The 19495-nt window shown below is 46.6% G+C and overlaps 1 protein-coding gene across 4 annotated transcripts in view; it reads right to left on the reverse strand.

Annotated features, from left to right (window-relative positions):
• SLC9A7 (solute carrier family 9 member A7) overlaps positions 1-19495 on the reverse strand; it is a 165491-nt gene that overhangs the window by 22130 nt on the left and 123866 nt on the right. For 2 of the 4 annotated variants that reach the window (XM_021080387.2, XM_085007795.1), the window contains exons 13-14: positions 11498-11557; positions 2515-2578 (exon numbers count right to left, since the gene is read on the reverse strand). In XM_021080387.2, the coding sequence (XP_020936046.2) occupies positions 2515-2578; positions 11498-11557 (124 nt within the window). The remainder of the gene's footprint in view (positions 1-2514; positions 2579-11497; positions 11558-19495) is intronic. The other 2 variants (XM_021080388.2, XM_085007796.1) reach the window with 1 other exon arrangement.

Raw genomic sequence — 19495 nt, forward strand, 5'->3', positions numbered from 1 at the left:
TGATTCGACCCCTAACCTGGGAACCTCCATATGCCGCAGGTGCAGCCCTAAAAGGACAAAAGACCAAAAAACAAAACAAACAAACAAAAAAACCCTCAGGTCAAATAGCCACTTTGAATAAAAAAAACTTCTCAGACTTCCCTGGTGGCCTGGCCTAGCCCAGTGGGTTAAGGATTCCATGGGGTCACTGCTGTGGCGAGGGCTTGATCCCAGGCCCGGGAACTTCTGCATACCTTGGGTGTGGCCAAAACAACAAACCAACCCTCCAAAACAAAAATCTTCTGTTCCCAACAGGCACAAGGGCCAATTCTAATATAACAGCAAAGGTCTTTTGGGTACACTGGGTTAAGGATCTGGCATTGCCTCAGCAGCTACAGCTTAGGTCACAACTATGGCTCAGATCGGATCCCTGGCCTGGGAACACCACATCCTGCGAGGTGGCCAAAAAAAAAAAGAAAAAAAAAAAAGAAAAAAAATTACCTAGAACTTTCAGAGGTCATGGCTTTGTGTCCCTTATGGGGGCATCAACCCAAGAATGCCTTATCAGGTCGTGACCACCATCATAGGGAAAGACCCCTGGGAAAGCTGTGGCGGCAGCCCTGGGCCCCACACAGCACCACCTATGGTGAGACTTGTTCAATCGGATTTGGTAGCTGGAGTCTTTTAGAAGATCCCAGGGAATCTGAAACATGCAGACTGGATTTAGGGTTCTGGGCAACCGTGAGTATGATTCAAAGCTGACTGGAAGAAAATGAAACACTCAACATGGCGTCACAGACGACACACACACACTCCCATCTTCCCATAGATACCGATCGTGCCCCCATGTGCCAGGCACTGTGCTTGGCACTGGGTATTCTTTCGTTTGTTTGTTTTTTAGGGCCGCACCCACAGCACATGGAGGTTCCCAGGCAAGGGGTCCAATTGGAGCTGCAGTTGGCAGTCTATACCACAGCCACAGCAACATGGGATCCAAGCCAAGTCTGCAGTGTACACCACAGCTCACAGTGATGCCAGATCCTTAACCCACTGAGCGAGGCCCACATCCTCATGGATGCTAGTTGGGTTCATTAACCTCAGAGCCACGATGGGAACTCTAGCACTGGGTATTCTGTACTGAACAAAGTAGGTCTTCACTCCCGAGGCCAAGTAACAACCTTTGGGAAACAAATTTCAGCGCCCATCGGGACTCCCCTTTCACTCCTCCTGCTTGCCCAGGAAATGCCAGCCTGGGGAAGGACCAAAAACTGGAGGCAGAACCACCCCGCCAGCCCCACGACAGGAGTGATGTGGCAGCTTTAAGACACAGCCGCCACGACACTGATACCCTTCCCAACCGGAAGCTACACATTCTGTCCCCTCTCGTTGAATCTGGGCCCTGGCAACTGCTTGTAATCAAGAGAAAGTCATGGCAGTGATGCTGTGTGACTCCCAAGGTTAGGTCAGAAAAGACCACATGGCCTCTGCCCCGCTTGCCGGGACACGGCTTTTGGAAGCCTGAGCCATCACGTCAGAAGCCTGAAACCCTGAGGCCCTGGAGAAGCCCTCACAGGCCCAGCAGTCACCAATCCCAGATTGGGTCCTCCCAGCCCAGGCGCCCCGGGATATGAGCCAATGAGCCTGGGGATGACGCCAGCCCCCAGCTGCAGCGTTACCCCCAGCTTTCTTCACGGAGCGAAGGCAAGCTGTCCCAAGGATGTCCTTTCCAAATCCCTGACCTAGAGACTGCATGCAGATATGAAACCATTGTTCACTTCCTTGTGTTTGGGGTGGCTCATTATGCAGCAAGAGTAACTGGAGCAGATGCAAAACCAAGGTCCATCACATGCCTCTCTGTGCCGACGCTCCCCATCAGGACTGTCACGGCAGCGGGAACTCTTCCCTGCTGTCATGTGAGACGCAGCCCCAGGGCTCTTGCACTCACTGCTTTTATAGCTTCCCTCCCGGCACTACTGCCCAGCCCGAGCCTTGACTGTGACCGTCACTGCCTATGGGGCTGCTGCTCTGCAGGGGATCTCAGAGAGCCAGAGAGGCTGCCAAGTCCTGGAGGAACAGGAAGACCTGCCATCACCCAGCGACCCTCCTCAGAGTCCCGGGGCTGGAGAGCTGGATCCCATCCCTCTCCTCCCCAGAACCAGTTGGCTGGTTGGTTGAGCCAACCACCGATGCATGCGATATACCCATTCTTAGAAGGTCGTGAGTCATTAAACACTCTTTCTGGCCGGCTCATCCCCTTCATGTGTTGTTTAAGAACAGAGACTCTGGAGTCAAATCCTGGCTCCATCCCTTTCTAATGCTCTGACCTTAGAGGTCTCACTTCAACTCGCAACCTTCAGCTTCTAATCTGTACAATGGGGATAACAGTTCCTACATCGTAAGGTTCTTGTCGAGATCACAAGGAGGGAATCCACGCAAAGAGCTTGGTGTGTAGTAAATGCTTGATAAACTTTAACTATTTTTAAAATTTTTTTAAAAATACCATCTTTCTGAGAAGAAGGATCTCTTGTGACTTACCCCTTGTAAGACTTGGAAGCTGTCGTTGTTGGGTGGTGGGTCTTGATCTGGGTCAACGCCAACTCTGTAAGTCACCGGGGAGAAAGACAAGGAGAAAAACGAGAGCGCATTAGCTTGGACGGGTGGCGGCCACACGGGCTGAAAGTAGCTAAGAGGCAGACCATTTTCCCCAAGTGGAAGCAGTAGTTAGAAGAAGGGCAAGGCTGTCATGCAAAAGGTGTGAGAGAGAGATCGTACACCACATCAGATCCCAGGGGTAGGACTCACAGTCGATCCCGTGTGTTTACACCTTAAGCGAGGGCCTCTGGGGAACGGCACCCGCTGACATCCGTCTGCCTTCCTGCACCAGGCGGTCCCAGCTAGAAAAGCCGGGTTCCGCTGCCCCAAGCCGCTTCCTCTCTGCCGCTTCTTCCCTTCCGGCTGCACTGCTTTTATTTCCCTTAACCTTCTGCGATGGAATTTTTCACGTATCCAGGGACATTTTGAAAGAGTTTATAGCGAACACCTTATACACTCTATGTTCTACCGTTAACATTTTGCTGTATTTTCTCTAAAACATACCTATCCCTCTGTCATCTATCTTATCTTTTGGATGAATTCAAATAAAGGCGCAGACGCCCGTATGCGTCCCCTAAGCATTTGCACATGCGTACCATTAACTTTCTATCCCGGGGGCCAAGCATCCTCCCGGAGCAGAGATGATTTGAGAAGTCACACATGTGAGATCAACAACTGAAGACACAAAGAAAAATCCAAAGCGGCCAAATCCCCTTCATCACGAATTCCATGACAGCACTTGGGCGGGGGGGGGGGGGGGTTGTCTTGGCTCAGCAGCATACCAAGTGTCACTCTATGGATCTGTTAATTCTTCTCCTTGAACCTTCCTCATGTGAAGGTGGAGAACTGTGGCATCGATGACGCGGATAACGTGGGGCAATGGAGGAGGAAAGGAAGATGCCAGAAACCTTCCCTAGCTTTCCTTGTTCCCTCCAGTTTGGCAAAGAATGGCTGGTATCATAAGAGGCAAATAGAACATGCCGCGTTCAGCAGGTCTGATCTGAACTTGAAGAGAGGTGCTGAATGGCCTTGATGCGGGGGCGGTGGGGGGAGGGAGTGTTGTTATTTACAGTCCGGCACCAGGGTGCTGACTCTGATGAGCAGACAGTGGATGTGCAAAGCCCCACGTGTGCCTTATTTCTCCTGTTCTGTCTCTCGCTTCCCCACCTGTGATGTCCAGGCTATAACTTGAGAAAGGAGACTCATAGAAAGAAGGAAATGAAGACAACACAGGTGAAGCCCTTTCTTAAAGACACCGTCTACAATGTCTTTTTCTCGGCTTGTCGAGCACGAACCCAAGGCGCATGCCCCCTGGATAGGGATGGGGAAGACACAGAAGGGAAGGGAAGAGTTACCCCATATTTTGCTGAAGGCAAAGTTTAAAACCACAAGATGAATTCGTGTATTCAGCAAACACTTAATGAGTGCCTACTATGCCAGGTTCTGTTCTGAGCACTTAGTTAAAATTGACAGTGTACCTGGCACCTCATTTACTCTCCATGGACCTGAGGTTTGATAGAGTCTTTGTAGGGAATGAGATGGACTAGAGGTCACTGTCTGAGGGCTGGAGGCTTGTCCTCATAGCTAGATACCATCCAGGGACTTTTGAGCAACACATCTCAGAGATTTTGTTTGTCTGCTTGTTTGTTCTACAGCCACACCTGCAGCATATGGAAGTTCCCAGACCAGGGGTTGAATCCGAGCTGCAGCTGCCAGCCTACACCACAGCCACAGCAATGCCAGACCCAGCTGCATCTGTGCCCTATGCAGCAGCTCATGGCAACATCGGATCCTTAACCCACTGAGCGAGGCCAGGGACTGAGCCCACATCCTGACAGAGACAACACTGGGTTCTTAACCCGCTGAGCCACAAGGGGAACTCCATCAGAGTTCTTTTGGACATGAAATCCATCCAAGTCAGGGGCCCCAGGGCCCCACAGAGGTCACTCCAGAGCCTCGGGGCACCCAAAGTGTCTGATGTACCAAAGCGGTAGAGGAGAGGTCACTTACGGAATTCCTAGCTGTTGATTTTTAACTCTCACGTGTTTTGAGAGAGTCTTAGTGAACGTTAAGTAAATGCCTCTGTATGGTGTCAGCATCTGTGAGAGGAAGAGCTAGGAATCCAGTACTGGACCTTGTTCCGCGGATTCTAGAGCAGCATGAAGCCACTTCATGGAAGACTAATTTACTTAGATGAGCTCCCCAGTAAAGACTGAGAGACAGGGGCAGAGCACTGGTTACCAGTCTGTCTCCCAGACAGCCCAGTGGAACGCCAGGTGACACGGCAGCCCTCTGCCTAACCACAGAGAGGCTATTGTGGGGGCAGGAGCAACCAGATGATGTGATCATGCAGTGTGGCCAAGAGCACAGCAGTTTAGATCTGCCACAAATAAGCGCTCCTTTCTTTAGTGTGAATTTTGAAACAGGTGCATTAGCCTTTGTAAGTGGCTTCCGTGCCAGTAAAGATAAAACACATTGATTTTTATCAGCCTACACGAAATGGGCAGCCTCTGAGTAGGAGAAAAGGCTTAAGTGTGCCTGTACTACAAGGAAGAAAATAAAGTCAAACATCATAAAAGCTGCCAAATGCGATCTAGCCCCGGCTATTCTTTCAACGAACCTCTGCTGGGAGAAAAAACACTGTTTAGCAAGGATTAAAAGAAATTCTGTTTAACAAGACTAGGTTTGGAGTCTTTTTTTTTCTTTTTTTCTTTTTTTTTTTTGTCTTTTGTCATTTTAGGTCCGCACCCATGGCACATGGAGGTTCCCAGGCTAGGGGTCGAACTGGAGCTGTAGCCACTGACCTACACCATAGCCACAGCAACATGGGCTCCAAGCCGCATCTGCAAACTACACCACAGCTCACGGCAACGCTGGATCCTCAACCCACTGAGCGAGGCCAGGGATTGAACCCGCATCCTCATGGATGCTAGTCGGGTTCGTTAACCACTGAGCCATGATGGGAACTCCAGTTTTGACTGTTTTCATTCAAGTCCCAGCAACAGAAGAGGAACCGATCCACCTACCCAAGGCCCACATGGCCAGCCCCGAATCCAAAGCAACAGGAACCCAAAATATTGGAATAACAGGATGAACTCACAAAATTAGGGCCATCCTAACCTCATCCCGAACTTGGTGGACATTTAGCTTGGGTGAACTTGAGAGTGATTCTAGATCTGCCATCGTCCAGTAGAACTTTCTGCACTGACGGCAGGGCTCTAGATCTGCGCTGTCCAGTGTGGGAGCGGAGCCACTGGCCACATGTGGCCACTGTACTCTTGAAAAAAATGTGTTAAATGTGACTGAGGGGAGTTCCTGCTGTGGCACAGCGGAAAAGAATCTGACTAGGAACCATGAGGTTGCGGGTTCAATCCCTGGCCTCGCTCAGTGGGTTAAGGATCCAGTGTTGCCGCGAGCTGTGGTGTAGGTTGCAGACACAGCTCAGATCTGGCATTGCTGTGGCTATGGTGTAGACCGGCAGCTGTAGCTCTGATTCGACTCCTAGCCTGGGAACCTCCAGATGCTGCAGGTGTGGCCCTGAACAAGTAGATAAATAAGCAAATAAATAAATACGACCGAGGAACTGCATTTGAAGTTTTATTCCAATTGATTAAAATTTAAACTTGAACAGCCACATGTGGCTAGTGGCTACTGGATCGGACAGTGCAGATTCTCCAAAGTACTCATTCTGGCCATATCTCTCTAATATCACTTTTTTACTCTATGAACAACAACAAAAAAAAGACAGCTGTCTGCTGGCTTCTGACTTCTCAGCGATAGCACCCAAGATCCCTGCTGGGATCCTGCAGAGACACAATTCGGTTGTGCCATAAATAGTCAGGAAAATTTGGCTTGGACTGATTAGGTAGACAGTGGAGAGATGGCTCATGTCATCAAAAGAAGACTGAAAACCCTCTGAAAGCTCTTCTATATACATAACTGTTACCGACATCAAAGGAAGGACAGGACTAGAAAAAGCACCATTTTCCACTCACACTGTAATCACCGTTTCAAACAAGGGTCACCAGAGGCTCATTTTCCTGGGAGGTGAAGTGTGGCTGGGAATCTGGCTATTTGTACAATGTTCAAGGATCCCTCTACGTTATCTTTTATGAGGGGAAAATGGTGCTTTTACAATGGAGAGACCTGGGGTCTAAAGTGATCGAATTTAACATCACTAATAAAGGGACAGCCTGACAACCAGGCACCACCCGATATGACGCAATAAGAATTGCCTAACATCACGTTCACAGTATTTTTGGCCACACACCATAATGATTATCTATCTTTGGTCAAGAGGAAAACACATCAGAAAAATCCAGCTTATAGGGCTTTACGCAAGACAATGATCTTGAATCCTTTAAAAAAATAAAACAAACAAAACCCTCAATGTCATAAGAGACAAAGAGGAGGAGGGGAGGGTTGTTCTAGATTAAGAGACTAAAGCGATGACAGCCACGTCAGCTGGAGCACACGGTGTCCAGAAGCAGGGGCATGGATGAGAGAGAGAGAGAGAGAGAGAGAGAGAGAGAGAGAGAGAGAGAAACAAGCAACCAAACATTTTGATGGGATCCTGGATTGCACGTGTGTGTGTGTGTGTGTGTGTGTGTGAGAGAGAGAGAGATAAAGATACCAGGAGCATGTAGAAGCCTGGATTCCTAGGGGTTACATATTGATTGACGTTTTTAGGGCTAGAAAGTCACGATGTCTATAAGGTACTTTTAAGTACTCTGAAATGGTTGGGGGGCAGAGGGAAAATGACCCCCAAATATATGACAAAATATTCATCATTAGTGTATCCAGGTTAGAACTTGGATATTCACTGTTCTATTCTTTCAGCTTTTTTTTTGGGGGGGGGCGGAATTTAAAGTTTTTCACCATTTCAGAAGAATAGAAAGAACATGTAATTATATCCTTGGTGAAAATGTTTCACAAATACATGCATACATGTTCTTGTCTCTGATGTCATCCAATTTACTAATAATGATGATTCAGGATCTCCTATTCTTCCAGGGTCCGAAACCCACAAATGGCAAAGATTCATGGACGCAGATGCTATAATATATAACTACAGGTCATATGCAAATAGGAAGCTATAGAGTCCAGTGATTACATGGGTCCCCCCACCACCACCCCAGATAAGTCCTATAATACTGTGTTGAGCTTCTCCTTCTCCTAAAAGTGAAGGGCTAGGAGGAAAATGCTAGTTAACCGAAACGTATGGCTAATCAAATTCCACCCAAGAAGAGTCCTCTTCAGATCTGAGCGTGTGCATCCCCTGGACACCTGCAGTTCTGAGCACGGTCCTACCCAGCGCCCCCGTTCCCTGCCTTTCCCTCCCCCTGCCCTGGAAGTTCCGACCCCTGCTGCAGCCGCTTGCTACTAAATACCTGCCTGAGACACAGCCCAATTCCTGACCCACAGAGCCTCTGAGGACCTCCTGAGAATGCAAGAGGGCCCCTTGGAGGGTCTTGGAGGTCCCTGCTACTGATACATAAGTGCTGAATGGGAGAAAAGAAACCTGCTTCCCTGGGAACTGCCACTTAATTTTTTTTTTTTTTTTTTTTTGTCTTTTCAGGGCTGCACCTGCGGCATATGGAAGTTCCCAGGCTAAGGGCCGAACTGGAGCTGGAACTGCTGACTTATGCCACAGCCACAGCAACATGGGATTCGGGCTGAGTCTGCAACCTACACCACAGTTCACAGCAACGCCAGATCCTTAACCCACTGAGAGAGGCCGGGGATCAGACCCACGTCCTCATGGACACTAGTCGGGTTCATTAACCACAGAGCCACAACAGGAACTCCCCACTTTTTTTTTAAGGTATGAATTACTTAAGTTTTTTAAAAAATAATTTTTAACATAGAATTTCAATGTTCATGAAAAGGTACAAGTCAAACGGTATACAGATTGGTAGACGACCAAATAAAAGGTCCTTTGTAGAAAACCCAACATTGCTGTGGAAAATAGGCTTCTAAATGCAAGTGAATCACATGTAATTTGTTTGGTTTCATTTAATATTTTGAAAATGGGCATCTTATTCATTAGCACATATTATTAAGAGTTCAAATGAAACCATCATCTATAGGAAAGGGTTAAGCTTTGTTTAAAAACAATTTTAAACTATAGTTGATATGCAGTGTTCTGTCAATTTCTGCTGTACAGTAAAGTGACCCAGTAATTTATACATATACCTACATTTTTTTTCTCACATTATCCTCCCAATGCCAAAAGAAAACAGACCAGGGGCTTTTGCGACACAGATGGTGTTCTGTGATTTCTTTCCTCATTCAAGGCTGTTTTGAGTTCCCGTCATGGCTCAGTGGTTAACGAATCCGACTAGGAACCGTGAGGTTGCGGGTTCGATCCCTGCCCTTGCTCAGTGGGTTAAGGATCTGGCGTTGCCGAGCTGTGGTGTAAGTCACAGACGCGGCTCGGATCCCGCGTGGCTGTGGCTCTGGCGTAGGCCGGCGGCTACAGCTCCGATTCGACCCCTAGCCTGGGAACCTCCATATGCCACGGGAGCGGCCCAAGAAATGGCAAAAAGTCCCCCCCCCCCAAAAAAAGGATGTTTACTTCAGGTTACTTTTCTGGCAGGATTGAGGGCCCCTGGGATTAATCCCCAAGGATTCTACTGGACCCGTACAAAGGGCATCACCCTTCAGGCAGGGTGTTTGGTGGGGTGCTGGGCAGTAAGAAAGAGCAGGTGCAGTATTTTAAGTATAGTGCCTCAGAAAACATGGGGCTCCCTAACTTTCTGAAGTTCTTGGTTTCAGGCCACTGTCCACAATATATATTTCCCTCCTGACCGGTTATAATGCTTTTGATCTAGGCCACTGTATAAATCTAAAACTTTTTTTGTGCTTTTAATTGTATCATATTTTAGCATTCTCCTGATACATCAAGGTTGAGCTCATCAGAGTATATTCAACAGTCTTTTCTTCTGGCATGAACCAAACTGTCCTTATTTTCATTAAGAATGAGACAAATGTGGAGTTCCCATTGTGTCTCAGTGGTCAACGAATCCAACCAGGAACCATGAGGTTGCGGGTTCAATCCCTGGCCTTGCTCCATGGTTTATGGATTCGGTGTTGCCATGAGCTGTGGTGTAGGTCACAGACGAGGCTCAGATCCTATGTTGCTGTGGCTGTGGTGTAGGCCACTGGCCATAGCCCCGATTCACCCCCTCGCCTGGGAACCTCCATGTGCTGTGGGTGCGGCCCTAGAAAGACAAAAAATAAAAAATAAAAAGAATGAGACAAATGTGGTAATCCCATACCAAATGAGAAAATAAAGCCATCACACTGATGTGCTCATTCTGGAATGAATGAATACAGAAAATGAATCATTTCCCCTTTGGTATAATTTGTACATTCGGATTAACCATATAAAACGCTATGAAATCTCAGAGAGTTTAGAAGCATTCTGCTTGCATCAGTAAGTTTTTAATGGTTGTTCATTCGTTTGGCGGCACCTACAGCGTGTGGAAGTTCTGGGGCCAGGGATCGAACCCGCACTACAGCTGTAAGCAGAGCCACAGCCATTGATAATACCAGATCATTAACCTGCTGAGCCGTGAGGGAACTCCTAGGTTTGAAGGTTTTAACTGGAATGGCTGAGGGCCTACAAAAGACATGCACATTCATCTAAAACCTTGAACAATAGATCAGAATCTGAATTCTCTCATGCCTGAAGTGTAATAATTTGCACTTTGCCCGAACAACCTTCTTTCTGGAAGGAAAGGGTTTCCTCTGCAACCTAACTGGTACCTAAAGTTAGGTCACTGAAAATGAACGTGTGTGTGTATTTCAAACAGTAGGAAGAAAATGTGAATCCAGGGAACTTAAATGCTCCAATTAATTGTATGCATGTCATTACAGAGCCCGGCAATATTCCAAGACGCAGGCCCCAGGACAGGTATCGCTGCTTTCATCACTGCTCAGGGAGTAATACCCTTTCACAAGAGTTCAAGCCTATTTTGCCTTTGATTTATCTACCAGCACCCAGAAGCAGATCAGGAAGAACGCATGCCAATTAAAGATACAGAAAGGAGGAGTTCCCATTGTGGCTCAGCAGGTTAAGAACCTGATTAGTATCCATGAGGATGTAGGTTTGATCCTGGCCTTGCTCCGTGGGTTAAGGATCTGGTGTTGCTGTGGCTGTGGTGTAGGCTGGCACCTGCAGCTCTGCTTCGACCCCTAGCCTGAGAACTTCCGTATGCTGTGGGTGCGGTCCTAAAAAGGAAGAAAAAAAAAAGATACAGAAAGGAAAGAAGAAACATTAATCTTTACTCTGATTGCCTGATGCCATCACCCTTAAGCGTCATCAAATCATAACCTTGCATGGTCACTGAGACACAAATTTAATTCGAAGAGTCTTTTGCTATCTTATGTTTTTTTTAATCTTTTATCTTCTGATCCACCACCATAAGGTACAAGGTCACAAATACATACTTAAAAAACTAAAATAGGGTTGGGGCTTAATTAAGCTGGTATAAACCACACCCCATCGTGGCTGAATGATAAAATTCGAATTCTCTTGAGTTAAAAGCCTTGTTTACTAGACTGCATGCTGGATTTTGTGGGAAAAGCGCTTGTGGCTCTGAAAATGGGCTGCTCGTCATACTAAGCACAGTTGTCCAAGGAGTCACACTAATGCCAGCTCTGGGGCTGCCACGCATTGTCCCAGATGAGCGGGGGGGTGGTGGTGGGGGGTGGTGGACAGCAACAAGTCCATCCGCCCAGAGAAGGGTAACAAAATGATGAGACTTGACCAGACCTCCCGCGCCCTTTCTAAAAGGGGCAGGGGGCTGGCACACCCAGGAGGGAAGAGAGAGACCAACAGCAGGCGGAGAAACATCTCAGGTTAGAAAGAGGAGAAAAGCCAGGCCCGGTTAATGCGTTTCCGAGGCTGCCCTCGTGTCACCTGAAGTACTGCCAGCGGCGCTCGTTCCGGTCCTCTTCAGAGGGCTCCTCGATGCCAACTCTGGGCAGCAGAAGAAGGGGACGTGAGTGTGACAGGGATGGTGGGGAGCCGGGAGCTCTGGGCACATGCCCGGGGCCCCAGCCATCCAAGGACGGGGCTGTCTCGTTTGCAACGGAAACCCGTGCCCTCTCCTCAACACTCCCTGTGCTCCAACAGCCAGAGAGGCTGCTACGTTTGCCTTGCAGGCAACAGCGCGAGGAGCCAGGTCAAATGAGGATGGATGAGGAATCAAGGGAAGCCTCGCAAAATATCATGGGATGAGATCTGAGGAATCAATGCAAGGCTTAGAAAAGGACTTCGTACCCTTTTTTCAGGAATTCATCTGCTTCCTAAAGCAAGACACGTCCACGCAAAAAAAAATAGAGACGTCGTTATTAAACATGTATTTGACATGTGGGCACACACATTTTTACACATATTTGATAGAAAGAGCAAAGAACGCTGGATCATTGAAAACGGCAACAAGAGAAGATGGAACGGCCTTTTTTTCCCTAGATAAGGAATGACACTGTCCCGAGGTTCAACCTGAAATCAGGACCCCAACTTCTGCTCTGCTCTTTACCTTCTGGCCTCAAGAGTTGACATGGTCCATTTTTACCTCTCTTAATAATTGCTGGGGTATTCGGAGGACACTCGAATGCCACCATCACACTAAGGTTTCACAACCTCAGCATTCCTGACACTTTTTTTTCTTGTCTTTTTGCCTTTTCTAGGGCCGCTCCCGTGGCATATGCACGTTCCCAGGCTAGGGATCCAATTGGAGCTGTAGCCGCCGGCCTACACCACAGCCACAGCAACGTGGGATCCAAGCCGCGTCTGCAACCTATACCACAGCCGGATCCCTAACCCACTGAGCAAGGTCAGGGACCGAACCCGCAACCTCATGGTTCCTAGTCAGATTCGTTCACCACTGAGCCACGATGGGAACTCCACTCCTGACACTTTGGGCCCTGGACTCGACCTGCAAGATACCACCAGCAGCAACCCCTGCTCCCCCTGCGGCAGCTGGAGCAACCCAAAACTGTCCCCAGACCATGCCAAATGTCCCCTGGGAGGGTAAAACTGCCCGCACTTGAGAACCTCTGCACTAAGGCTTGCATTCTCAATGGGGGATGGGGGTTCTATAGCCCCCAGGGGTGTGAAAATGGCTTCTTATGGGACAAAAACATTTTTAGCTATGACAGTGATTTGTAGCCCTCTGAAGCGCCATAGTACATAAACAGATACATAGATCTGCGGTATTAAAATTTCAGTGGAAGAGGGAGATAAAAAGGTAGATTTAAAGGCTCCTATGGAGGGGTGAATGAAGACAAAAAAAGCTGAGAAACATGGTGTTAGACAATGCCCGGATCTTCATGCTCCTAATCCCCCTGAAATATGCAAGTAAGAACATGAGGCTTCTTAAGGAGGCACTTTTTAATTAGGCACATGTTCAGAATGCGACTTAAACCAGACTTGGTAAATTACTATCGTATTGAAGTATCACAAATTCCAGAAAGGCATTCTGGACTCCACTAATGTAAGATTCACTAGCAATAATAACAGTAATAGCAGCAGGACCAATGCTGTGAATAGCAATGATAATGCTATAGCTAAAATCTACTAAATGCTTCACATGTGCCAGACAGTACATTCAACGGAAGAATTCTTTTGTTTGTCTTTTTAGAGCTGCACCTGAGGCACGTGGAGGTTCCCAGGCTAGGGGTCGAATTGGAGCTGCAGCTGCCAGCCTACACCACAGTCAGTGCAACACCGGATCCGAGCCGCATCTGCCAACGCCGCTACAGCTCACGGCAATGCCAGATCCTGAACCCACTGAGTGAGGCCAGGGATGGAACCTGCATCCTAAGGGATCCTAGTTGGGTTCTTAACCTGCTGAGCCACAACAGGAACTCCAGGGGAACAATTCTTTATCACGTTTATTTAAGTATCACATTTTATCTTTACACTATTGTCATCCCATTTACCTGGTGAGGAAACTGAGAGTTAGAGGGGTTAAATAAGTTGCCCAAGGTCACAAAAGTACAAAGCGGTGGAACCAAGATTGCAACTGAGGCTATTAGATCCGAGGCCCAGGTCTACACTTGGAGGATACGGGTCTTTGACTACGAGGTGGTGTCTTTAAATTCTTAAAAAAGTATCCAGTTACAAATGCTATTACATAAAGAGCTCAGGGCTTCTCCCTGCCCTTATTCCTTAAATAATGTCACAAAGAGTTTTATCCTAAACTCTCAGTTTGACAGGATCATATTGAGCGCAGTGTCCTTATCTGTCCTTGAGTGATCACATAGCTGCACTCGGGGGTAGGAAGGGTACCCTGTTCCTTGGGCTGTTTAGGGGTATGCCATTAACCCCCTACCATCATCACTACTTCATGAGTGTGTAACTTGAAGCTGGGCCCTCCAAGAGGACAGTCACCACGCCACCAAAATGTGCTCGGGACATGTACAAGGCTCATCTGCTGAAATAATATTGCGATTTTTTTTTTTTTTTGGTTTTTTTAGGGCCACACCCGCAGCATATGGAGGTTCCCAGTCTAGGGGTCCAACGGGAGCTGTAGCCGCGGGCCTACACCACAGCCACAGCAACGCGGGATTCGAGCCGTGTCTGCGACCTACCTACACCACAGCTCACGGCAACGCCAGATCCTTAACCCACTGAGTGAGGCCAGGGATCGAACCCACATCCTTGTGGATGCTAGTCAGGCTCATTTACCGCTGAGCCACGATGGGAACTCCCTCCGTGATGGTTTTTTAAGTTGCCCAAATTACAACCTTTGTGAATAACAACACTTGCTCAAGAGACTAAGAAAAGTATTGTGTACTTTTTATGTTACGAGAAAACAATTTGAGCACTTTGCCATTATGTCTTAAAATGGCACAATCACATGCTCAATATCGCTAATTCCTAGAGAAATACAAATCAAAACTACAATGAGGTACCACTTCATACCAGTCAGAATGGCCACCATTAATACCAGTAAGTCTACAAGTAACAAATGCTAGCGAGGGTGTAGAGAGAAAGGAACCCCTCTTCACTGTTGGTGGAAATGTAAGCTGGTGCAGTTACTATGGAGAACAGTCTGGAGGTTCCTCAGAAAACTAAATATAGAACTACCGTATGAGCCAGCAATTCCACTCCGGGGCACATATCTGGACAAAACTTTCATTCAAAAAGATACATGCACCCCTATGGTCATTGCAGCACTATTCACAATAGCCAAGACATGGAAACAACCCAAATGTCCATCGACAGATGATTGGATTAGGAAGTATGGTGTATATATATACCATATATATATATACATATATATATATACACACACACAATGGAATACTACTCAGCCGAAAAGAATGAAATAATGCCATTTGCAGCAACATGGATGGACCTAGAGATGATCGTATTAAGTGAAATAAGTCATACAGAGAAATACATATATATCATATGATATCCCTTACATGTGGAATCGAAATTATGACATAGATGGACTTATCGACAAAACAGGAAAAGATTCACAGACATGAAAAACAAACTTAGGGTTACCAAAGGGGACAGTGGGGTCTGTGTGTGTGGAGACAAATTAGACGTTTGCAATTAAGTGATACACACTAATAGATAAAAAGCAAGGACCTACTGTATAGCACAGGGAACCATGTTCAATATCTTATACTAACCTCTAATGGAAAAGAATTTGAAACAGTATATGTGTATATATATATGTAAATCTACATATATATGTGTATGTATATGTATCACTGAATCACTTTGCTGCATACCTGAAACACTGTAAATTAACTCTAATTTTTTAAATGATTAAAAAATAAAACATTTTGTTATTTTTTATGGCTGAGTAGTATTCCATCGTACTAAGTTGTACCACATCTTCTTAATCCATTCATCTGTTGATGGACATTTAGGTTGTCTCCACGTCTTGGCTATTGTGAATAGTGCTGCAGTGAACATTCGGGTGCATGTATCTCTTTGAATGGTAGTTTTGTCTGGGTATATACCCAAGAGTGGGATTGTAAGATCACATGGTAGGTTATATATTTAAATTTCTGAGGAACCTCCATTCTGTTTTCCATAGTAGTTGTACCAATTTCCATTCCCGCCAACAGGGAAGGAGAGGTCCCTTTTCTCCACTCTCACTCTCTAGCATTTGTTATTCGTGTACTTGTTCATGGTGGCCTCAGCCATAAAAAAAGAACAAAAGAATGCCATTTGCAGCAACATGGATGCAGTGAGAGATTTTCATACTGAGTGAAGTAAGTCAGAAAGAGAAAGACAAATACCGTGTGATATCGATTATATGTGGAATCCAAACGATGGCACAGATGAACCTGCCTACCAAACAGAAACAGATTCACGGACACAGAGAACAGACATGTGGTTGCCAAGGGGGAGGGGAGAGGAAGTAGGATGGATGGAGAGTTCGGGGTTGGTAGGTGTAAACTATTACATTTACTATGGATAAGCAATGAGGTTCTATTGTACAGCACAGGGAAGTATATCCAGTCTCTTGGAACAGAACATGATGGAAGAGAGTACGAGAAACAGAATGACTGGGTCACTATGCTGTACAGCAGAAACTGACACAACACTATAAATCAATTATACGCGAATAAAATTTTTTTAAAATAATAATAAAATATAAATTACAAAAGTCTGATTTAAAAATATAAGCTGAGGGGAGTTCCCGTCGTGGCGCAGTGGTTAATGAATCCGACTAGGAACCAGGAGGTTTCGGGTTCCATCCCTGGCCTTGCTCAGTGGGTTAAGGATCCGTCGTTGCCGTGAGCCGCGGTGTAGGTCACAGACGCGGCTCGGATCCCGCATTGCTGTGGCTGTGACATAGGCTGGCAGCTACAGCTCCAATTAGACCCCTAGCCTGGGAACCTCCATAGGCCACGGGTGCGGCCCTAAAAAGACAAAAAGACAAAAAATTAAAAAATAAAATAAAATAAAAATATAAGCTGAAGTTTTGATTTCTGGAAAGCAGTGAACTGGCTTTGGGTTGTGGTTATATTTATTTTATTTTATACACAGCCTAGAAAGTAGCTATGGTTAAGAATCATAGCGAACTCCTAATTATTGATGGTGGAACTCCCAAGTCCTATCCTGGGCTTCTGACTGCTGAGCAGCCACTTAGCAGCTTAGCAGGGCCTCTGTCAGCAGCCTGGAGAAATGAGAAGTATTGATCTCACTGAGATCACGGAGGACAAAATACCACACTGAGCTCTCGGGGGTTTCTGAAGTACCTGGTTCACATAAATGACTTGTCGCTACTGAGTAACACCACCAACCAGAAAAAACAATCAGTCTCATTACCTTATTTCTCAGGGAATTTCTTTTGATGTCATCTCTGTAAATGTCAGTTTCTACCTCTTACATAACACACATCCAGAAAAACATAAAGAACTGACACCATGTGTATGTGTCACCAATGGCATACTTTGCTGCGTTATGCTATCTGGGTAGAGTTGGACAGAAAGAAGGAACTCGTAGACATAGAAGTAGAAAGCCATGAACTTGAAAACAGAAAAATAATACAGAAATTAAAAGAAATAAAAAGCTAGTTCTGGAGTTCCCGTCGTGGCTCAGCGGTTAACGAATCTGACTAGCATCCATGAGGACACAGGTTCGATTCCTGGCCTTGCTCAGTGGGTTAAGGATCTGGCGTTGCCATGAGCTGTGGTGGAGGTTGCAGACACAGCTCAGATCCGGCGTTGCTCTGGCTCTGGCGTAGGTCAGCAGCTACAGCTCTGATTAGACCCCTAGCCTGGGAACCTCCATATGCCGCAGGTTCGGTCCTTAAAAAACAAAAAACAAAAAAACCCAAGCAGAAAATGGACAAAAGAGTTGAACAGATATTTCACCAAAGATATACGAATAGCAAATACAGCACATGAAGAGACAGTCAACATCATTAGCCATGACAGAAACGCAAATTAAGACCACAATGAGGTATTCTCACATACCCAACAGAACAGCTAAAATACAAAAGAGCATCAATACCAGATGCTGGCAAAGATGTGGAGAAACGGGATCTCTCACACACGTCATTTCCTGCCCTCTCGCCATGTGCTAGCTGTCATGTTTTAACTGCTATCTATACACCCATTAATACTTTCACAACAATCCAACTATTATATGTGTACCTACAGCTTGCGGGCATCAGGGAACGTAGCCCAGGCTCCCAGCTCTGGGTAGGACTAATTTAATGGCCCACTTTTTGAAAAGGGTTATGAGAAGTGCAAAATGCCACACGTCAACTCTACACTCCGTGGAAAATTATTTGGATCTGTATCTGTTGGGCTGCGGGAGGAGCTCTCAGAAAAGGATTTATGAAATAGTCTGGAAAAAAACACCCCAAACCAGGATTTAACCAGGCTTGGAGCATCCAGGGCACCTACTGGGTGACCAGACAAATTGGAGCAGGAAGTCATCTCAGAGAGGTCCCCAAATGCAAAGATTCTCAACTGTGCGCCGGGTAAACCTCCTTTCTTGCTCTTATCCTGCTACACAGAACAAAGAGGGTACCATCTCCTGTCTCATGTTTAAAACCAAAAGTTTGTAAATTTTCTTCTTTAGGCTTCTGTTGCCACAGATGAATTCTTTTCCTTAACCTGACTCTTTGAGATTCGCCAGGAAATTAAAATTTTAATCATCGCAAATTTTACAGTATAAAAACCATCCCTAACACAGGAAGCCTCTGGGCAGTATTAGCACAGTGCCCAAGAGTCTGGACTCTGTGGTAAGACTGCCTGGGTTCAAAGCTCGGCTTGTCCACTTAAAGCTTTGTGACCTTGGGCAAGTTCTTGCTCTGTGCCTCCGTTTCCTCGACTCTAAAATGAAGATAATCGTAGTAGCTCCCTCATAAGAATGCCATGAGGAGTATCTTAACATACACCTTGGCATCTCAAACAACTCCTGCCGCACAAACGTGAGCTGTTCTATGACTCTTCCTGAGGAGCGCAGCCAGGTTCTGCAGACCCACCCACATCTGAAGCCGAGACACGCCAGCCCTGACATAGTGCAGCTGGCAGTGGACATGACCAGGAACCCCTGCCTCCCAACAACAGGAAAGTGTCCGAGCAGGGAAACGATTCCCTCAAATCCCGGCTTTCTCCCCATCCCAAGGATGACCTCGAGGTCCTCGCAGGTTCTCTCTTCCAAGCAAGGTGTGCGAGCTAGGCGTGCTTTGCAGCTGTCAGCCCTGTGCCTTCTGTGTTCCAGAGAAGGGAATACAGACGAATGGCCAGCAGAGAAGGGGGAAAAAAACAAAAAAACAAAAACATTGCCATCTCGTGGCTCTTCGGGGAATTCTTCACACCTATGCGCCACCCAGGGCTTCTCATTCCCAATACGTGTTCGTCTCTGCAGATCTGAAACCTGAGGCAGGTGGCAAGAGAGCTACAGGCACCTGGAGGAAAATCTGACAACGCTTTCATTTACCCTGAAGGAACACTGAAGCCCTAACACATGGCGAGGTTACGGGGCCAGAGTTAGGCTGTGGGTCTCTTGACCCCGGTTCCAATGCCCACTTTACTGTAAGGTGCTAAAACTCACAAGCACAGTTTGGTTTTTGTTGATGTTGTTGTTGCTAGGCTTTTTTTTTTTTTTTTTTTTTTGGCCATCCTGTGGCATGTGGAAGTTCCTGGGCCAGGTATGGACCTCAAGTCATAGAAGTGACCCGTGCCATAGCTGCAGCAAGGCTGGATCCTAAACCCACTGAGCTACCAGGGAACTCCCACAAGCACACTTGGGAATTCAAATGCTCTTGGAAAAAAAAAAATCAAACTCAGGTCAACGCCTCCTCCGTCCTGACACAGCTGCAAAAACCACAGGCGGGGGATGTCCACAAGGCTGCAAGAAATGAGGCTTATGCAGGAAATGTCACCTCTTCTGTGCACTCAAGCAACAAGAAACACAACATAC

The sequence above is a fragment of the Sus scrofa genome, chromosome X (assembly GCF_054392235.1).
Source record: "Sus scrofa isolate SSC_HxYL_T2T_F1_AM1 chromosome X, Sscrofa_HxYL_maternal_Yorkshire_Landrace_v2.0, whole genome shotgun sequence".
In the NCBI taxonomy this organism is placed as follows: domain Eukaryota; kingdom Metazoa; phylum Chordata; class Mammalia; order Artiodactyla; family Suidae; genus Sus; species Sus scrofa.